The sequence below is a fragment of the Artibeus jamaicensis genome, unplaced genomic scaffold (assembly GCF_021234435.1).
Source record: "Artibeus jamaicensis isolate MK-2021 breed Jamaican fruit bat unplaced genomic scaffold, CSHL_Jam_final contig_1132, whole genome shotgun sequence".
In the NCBI taxonomy this organism is placed as follows: Eukaryota; Metazoa; Chordata; class Mammalia; order Chiroptera; family Phyllostomidae; genus Artibeus; species Artibeus jamaicensis.
In genome coordinates, this window is record NW_026521221.1 from 410,491 (window position 1) to 417,440 (window position 6,950).

At 44.4% G+C, this 6,950-nt stretch overlaps 1 protein-coding gene and 1 non-coding gene across 2 annotated transcripts; both read right to left on the reverse strand.

Annotated features, from left to right (window-relative positions):
* Nucleotides 1-4,040: 4,040 nt before the first annotated feature.
* CHRM5 (cholinergic receptor muscarinic 5) lies at nucleotides 4,041-5,642 on the reverse strand. The gene has a single exon (XM_037133178.2). The coding sequence runs from the start codon at nucleotides 5,640-5,642 to the stop codon at nucleotides 4,041-4,043; it is 1,602 nt and encodes a 533-aa protein (XP_036989073.2).
* A 247-nt stretch (nucleotides 5,643-5,889) lies between these two features.
* Nucleotides 5,890-5,996, reverse strand: LOC119040287 (U6 spliceosomal RNA). Its single transcript, XR_005080821.2, has one exon. It is a non-coding gene; the product is annotated as a U6 spliceosomal RNA (small nuclear RNA).
* Between the last annotated feature and the right edge of the window lie 954 nt (nucleotides 5,997-6,950).

Consider the following 6,950-nt stretch of genomic DNA (forward strand, 5'->3'; position numbering starts at 1 on the left):
TATTTGTATTATGGTTATGTAAAATAATCTCATTGTTCTTTTAAAAATTTTTTTTTGTTTTGCTTTGATTTTAGAGAGAGGGGAAGGGAAGGAGAGGGAGAGAAACACCGGTGTGAGAAACACTAATTAGCTGCCTTCCGTACATGCCCCCACTGGGACCAAACTGTAACCCAGGCATGTGCCAGGACTGGAAATTGAACTCATCACCTTTTGATTTGCAGTTTGATGTCCAACAAACTGAGGTACACTGGTGGCACTCTCCTTGTTCTTAAATACCCACTGAAGTATTTGGAAGGCGGTGAACACAATGTCTGCAACTTCATTGCAGAAAAATTCGGTGCAAACACACCATTGAAATGTGGCAAAATGTCAACAACTGGGGAATGTGGGCGAAGGATATAGGAGGGGTTTCTTTGTACTGTTATTGCAGTGTTTCTCTACATTTAAAATTATTTTGAAAAAAAGTTTTGTTTTTTTTTATTCCTTCCTTGATACTTAAAACATTTGTTTCCCTTCCCCCTCCCACTCACCATCTGAGGTTTTAATGGGTAAGAGTTTGTGTTATCTCCAATTGTGCTGCTGAAATGGCCTGGGGAAAACGGAAATTTGTATCACTTACAATGGAATGACTAGGGCTGTAGCCTTTTGAGCAGTTGAGGAGGAAATGCTGCTGCTGCTGTTGCAGGATCTGTAACCAGCTAAAGGGCTGTGCTTTGAGGTCTGCCCCAGCTCCCTTGTTCTGGAGGGAAAGGGAATCGTTTTTGGGCACAGTAATCTCGTCCTCATTATTTCATCTTAATTTGGTCATTGGTAACTGAGAGGAAAAGGGGAAAATCACAAAGGTAGCAAGAGGGATGTCTGTCTCCAGTGTGTATCAATCCCTCCCTACTTAAAAGGCCAGGCCAATGCAAATGTGTGTGGAATCTGTAATATAAATGGATCTGTCAAGCTAACCTGAGGCCATTTTCTTATTTAAATGCTTTGCATTGGACTACTCTGTGGTTAAATTTCTTTAATTTCCAGAATGACGAGTGTACAATACAGAAAAGCAGCCCAGTCCCCACATCCTTTGCTACAATTCCAGTGTTTATCATAGACAACTGGATATTCTAATCCAGACACTAGGTACAGATTTCACAATTACAAAGAGCCGAACATCAGCATCTCCCTCAGAGGACATTCACCGAAGGAGCAAAGCAGAGGCCAGGAATACTGACAAAATGCTTTAACCAAAAATTGTACTGTAAAGCGATTCCTCAGCAAGCCATCAGATTCACAGGTGAGGAGAAACACAACATTAGCAACGTAACAGCATTCATTAGGAACTAGTCAGACAAAGCTGTACACAGTTTACCATGGACAGAGCTTGGGACCCTGGGGTCATAGGTCTAAGACCCTCAGTTAGCCCATGCGCCACCTACCAGCCAGGTCGCTGCAGGTTGCATTTGAGTCTCTTCATTTTGAGGACCCTGTCAAAGGCCCTGTGCTAGTCTTTCCTAGTAGTTTGAACTTTTTTTTCTTTAACTTTGTCTAAGTCTAAGAGCATAGGAATCTGCAAGACTGGCTGTCTCCAAAAGCCGATAAGGAAGCACAGATCTCTCATTAGTTGCACATATGATGACTAAGGCCTAGGCAACTTGGAGTGTGAAAAGTGTGGAAATTGTACCTCCAACACTGCCTCCTCCACCCGCCTCAAGTTCTGCATTCTTTTGTTTGAGTTAGTTTATTTCTCTACTCTGTGCACAGTGAGTGCCCAATGTGGGTTCAAAGTGCTATTATTCTCTTGAAGGGATTTTCATTTTTCTCAGGAAGCAGTCCCTTAAACTAAAAAAACCCAGCTATTTATCTAAAGCTGGTGGAGTAGGCTTGCTCATGAAGTCACACCCTGTTGGCATCACATGGGCTTGGGAACCTCTGTCCTGGAGGACTGAGCCAATTAACTAATATTCTCTACCAAATTCTTGGCAGGTGGCAACCTGTTCTTCACAAACGCCCAGCAGCTGCATTGCTACCGAGATGTTACCTCTCAACATTGAGTCTCTGTGGGGCTGGAGGAGTGGCCTGGGTTTCTGCTGCCCTGAAGCATTCTTGGGACTTTGTGTAAGTGGCTAATTTGCTCTTCAGTGGTAGGGTGAAACTCCCCTACACTCAAGAACATAAAGATTCCCAGGACAACTAACCCATCTATTTTTACATCTCCTTAGCACATGAGGCTGAGAAAGAACTGGGCTATATTAAGTAAAATGAAGTCAAGATTTTTAAACATAATGCAGATACAATCAACAGGTTAACTCAGAAGCTTCCATCTGGCAGGAGTGCTTCATCTTTAAATTCTTCCTCCCATGCTATGCTGCTGCTTTCCTTGTGGGTCTTTCATTAATTGTGTGTACTATGTTATAGTTTCAATTTCTTGCACATAGGTTTATTTTCAGAATTATCAGATTCAGATTGTTTATACAAAAATTTCAGTTAAATCTGATAATTTGGTTTTTAGTAATCCTGATAGTCCAATGTATATGCTTTTTTTCCCATACATTATTGTGACCAACAGGTCATCTTTAAAGGTGAGGCTTTCATTCTTAATAACCACAGCCAGCTTCACTGGAGGTCAACTGCACTTTGCGGGATTCCTCATGTTTGACCATGAATTTGGGGAGGAATGGGTAAGTCATTTCTGAGCCATGATTCAAGGACCTATTAAATAAAGAATAAAACCTTTCCCCTGCTGTCCCTCCACTTTTGGCTGGAGGCTTCTGAGTGAGAAATGCTTGTGACCTGCTTATACCTGAGTGTGAACTAGTCTGAACAAATTTGGGAGTGAAAACAAATTTGTTTCTCACATTTTGCTTCAGGTTTGGCTTGCAAAGGGATTAGAAAGTAAGACCTCTGAAAACAATTTGAGAGAACCCTGACGAGATAGCCTGGAGAATATCTTTACTCAGTGAAGAGCTGTGTTACAACTAGCTTCCCTAAGAGTGGGGCATGAGTAAAGAAACGGGTTTAAATGGACACAAAATAGAATGCATAATTTTTGTTAGAAAAAAAGGGAAAAATTCCCACTGGTAAAATCTAAAACACTGACTGTGGAGACTTGATCATCTTTATTAGCAGAATAGAGGCCCCTCTCTAGGACCGGGTGTGAACGGACCCAGAATTCTGAAAGGAAGCACAGAGACCAGCATGGGTTCAGCGGGGACCTGGATTGGCATTGGTTGTAAGGAATGAGCAGGAGCTTCTCTGAGGTGTAGGGACAGAAACACATACCACAGCACAGAACACATAACAGCTGCATAATAAATACTTTGTAAATAAATACTGATCCAGTTATAAAGAAAGTCTTAGAAGCCAGTTGAATAACACCCTTGTTAACAGGCAATGCTGACTTCCATTCTCCTGGTTCTCACTGGCACAAGACAACTTCAGAGGACACATACGTGTTGCACAAAAGTCTATGACAGGTCTCCACAAGGGAGAGGTTTCCAGCTGGTCCCTGCTGTTCCTACAGGAAGGCAGATGAAAGTTCCCTCGGTCATTGTTCACTGTGCTCCGGCGTGCCTCTCCTCCAGTGAAGGGCCACGAGCCTGTCTGGTTACTTCAGCGGCAAACGCAGCAGCATCAGGTGACCTTAGTCGCAGACACGAATAATTCAGTATGGCCGCAATTGTGGCAGGAATGGCTCCTTTCTTTTGGTGATAGACCTCAAGCCTTTACAGAGTTGTCAAGGACTCAAAATGACATGTTACCCCAGCTGGCGTGGCTCTGGATTGAGCGCCAGCCTGTGAACTGAAAGGTTACGTGTTCGATTCCCAGTCAGGGCACAGGCTGGGTTGTGGGCTGGGTCCTTCGTTGGGGGCATGTAAGAGGCAACCACTCGATGTCTCTCCTCCCTTTCTCTCCCCCTTCTCCTCTCTCTTAAAGTAAATAAATAAAATCTTTTAAAAAAGAGACAGATGTCTTTTTCAAAAATAAACCAGAATCAGCTCAGCCATCCTCAGAGGAAGTGGGTGGTGGCCATTCTTTTGAGGGGAGTTGTTAACTCTTCAGGGGAGCTTGCTGTTCCCCTGCCAGTACAGCTTCTCTTCCACTTTTTTCTTTTTCCATCGGCAGAGAAGCAGCATCTTAAAGGTCTTCCTGAAGGTTTTGTTGCAGAGGGCATAGCAAATGGGGTTGACAGTGCTATTGACGTAGCACAACCAGTAGCCCAGGTGCCATAGGGTGACTGGGACACACTTGTCACAGAAGGTGGAAACCAGGACCATGATGTTGTAAGGGGTCCATGTGAGGATGAAGGCCAGGAGAATGGCACTCAAGGTCTGGGCTGCTTTTCTCTCTTTGACAAGGACCATTCTCTTCCGTTTGGTCATTTGATGGCTGAGGTTGGGATCCAGACCTTTTGTTGAAGGGTCCTTGGACACTGGAGAGGAGCAGGGCATGATTTTCACCTTGCGACAGCCATTGTTGGTCTCCTGGGTCCCATCAGCTTTGACCACCAATCGGAACTTATAGGCCACACATGTCTGGCTCTTGGGTCTATGAGCAGCTGCCGGAGACAGGAAATATTTTGGGGTGTTATAGTCATTTTTTTCAGTTTGACCTTTCACGAAAGTTTCCTCAGTCTCTTCAGTGCTGAATTCTTCCCTTGCGCGTTCCTTGGCCTGACTCTTGTAGACCACCTGGAAGACAGGGTCAGCGGTGGGCTTATCCTCGTCCTCCGAAGACGGGCAGCTGCTGCAGGTGGTGAGCTGCTCCGCTTTGTCCCACTCGGGGCTTGGGCCGGGGGCTCGGGCCAGCTTCCCCGTGGTGGTTGAGGTGCTCCTGCGGGAGGATGACCAGGAAGCTCGGTTCCTTTCCCTCTGGGCCAGTGCGGGCCGAGGGCGGCTGAAGCAGGACCCGAGCAGGGCCGTGTGCGCAGGCTTTCTCTTCTCGGTTTCAGCTACGGAGTCTGAGCCCTGCAGGTCTGCAAGGTCCTTGGTCCGCTTCTCTGTTTCCCGGTAGATGCGGCAGTAGAGAATTGTCATGACAGAAACAGGAATGTAGAAGGCAGCAATGGCAGTGCCAAACGTGATGGTGGGCTCAGAGAGGAACTGGATCTGGCACTCATCCGGCGGGACCGTTCTCTCCCCGACCAAGTACTGCCAGCAGAGGATCGCCGGGGCCCAGAGGACGAAGGAGATCAGCCAGGCCAAGCCAATCATGATGCCAGCCCTCTTTGGGGTACGCTTGGCCCGATATGTCAGGGGTCTGGTGATAGAAAAGTAACGGTCAAAACTGATCACCAGGAGGTTCATGACGGAAGCGTTGCTGGCCACGTAGTCCAGCGCAAGCCAAAGGTCACAAGCCAAACTCCCGAGCGCCCAGCGTCCCATGAGGATGTAGGTGGTGTAGAGGTTCATGGAGAAGATTCCAATGATGAGATCTGCACAGGCCAAGCTGAGCAGGTAATAGTTGTTGACCGTCTTCAGCTGACTGTTGACTTTGAAGGAGATCATGACTAAGACGTTGCCCACGATGGTGATCAGGCTGACCACGGCAGTCACAGCTGCGATGCTGATGACTTCCCACAGGCCATGGTGTTCCAAAGCCTGGTGGTTCACCGGGGTGTCGTTGACAGTGGTTGCATTGTGGGAAGATTCTCCTTCCATTCTGGTGCAAGAATTTGCATTAGGAGTAAGTCGGGTTCTACACTGTTCTCCTTGTTATCTAACACCTCTTCTGGGGCAGCATCTGGAAGAGAGAGAAGGAAACATATTGTCTTCACATACCAGCATGAATTTCTTTTTCTCTTACTGTTTATAATTTTTAAGAAAACATTAAATGTCCCACACATTTGGGGCAAGATGCTGGAATCGCCAAAGTTTTGATTACATTTAAAAATACTTTTTTTTTTTTTTAAATATGGAACGCTTCACAAATTTACGTGTTGTCCTTGCACAGGGGCCATGCTAATCTTCTCTGTATCATTCCAGTTTTAGTATATGTGCTGCTGAAGCGAGCACAAAAAAAGTACTTTTTTTGTGTGGTTTTTTTTTCAACTGCCATTAGATAATATTTTTATAAGGGTATCATCATCATCCCTTTGATTTTTATGCTTATCAATGCCTGAGTGCCTTTCTTGTGCGTGAGGCTGCTGCCCTCTTGTGGTTCCCAAAGGCAACTTAAAAAAGGTCTGAGAAGATGAGCAGAGGAAAAGGAAAGAATTGGATTGTTGGGAGTAGTAATGAGGGGAAAACAAGTGACATAGATACTTTAGACTGCAACGGCCTTAAGGGCAGACAATTTTTAAGCTCCTGGTGACAAGCACTTTGTCATGCACTGGAGAAAAAGACAAGCTATATCAACTGTATAGTCCAATTATTAACATTATTGATTTAATTATGAATTCAATTAACATTATTGATTTAATTATGAATTCAATTATTAAGCATTATTGAAGCACTGTTGAGAGCCAAGACTGTATAACAAAACTTTACCCTGAGTTAATACACAGACTCCCAATGGGTACCTGGTTTTCCTTTAGAGCAGGGGTGTTAAACTCATCTCCAGGGGACCACATCAGCCTTGCGGTTGGTTGCCTTCAAAGGGCTGAATGTAATTTCAACTCCTTAACAGTTAAGGAGTAGTTACATTTACACAGTACTAAAATTATTTCTGCCCTTTAAAGGCAACCACGAGGCTGATGTAGCCCCTGGTGAAGATGAGTTCGATTCCCCTGATTTAGAGGGGTTTGAAATTTGCTTCAGCTGCTGAAGATGACCCTCCCTTGGGCTATTTGCAATGTTATAGACATTTTAAAAATCTTTCCTTTTTTTCATTTCATTTCTTTTAAAAATAATTTAAAATTTTCAATTATAGTTGATGTTCAATATCATATTAGTTTCAGGTTATATATCATGTTAGTTTTCAGGTACAACATAGTGATTAGACATTTCTAAAACTTATAAAGCTATCAC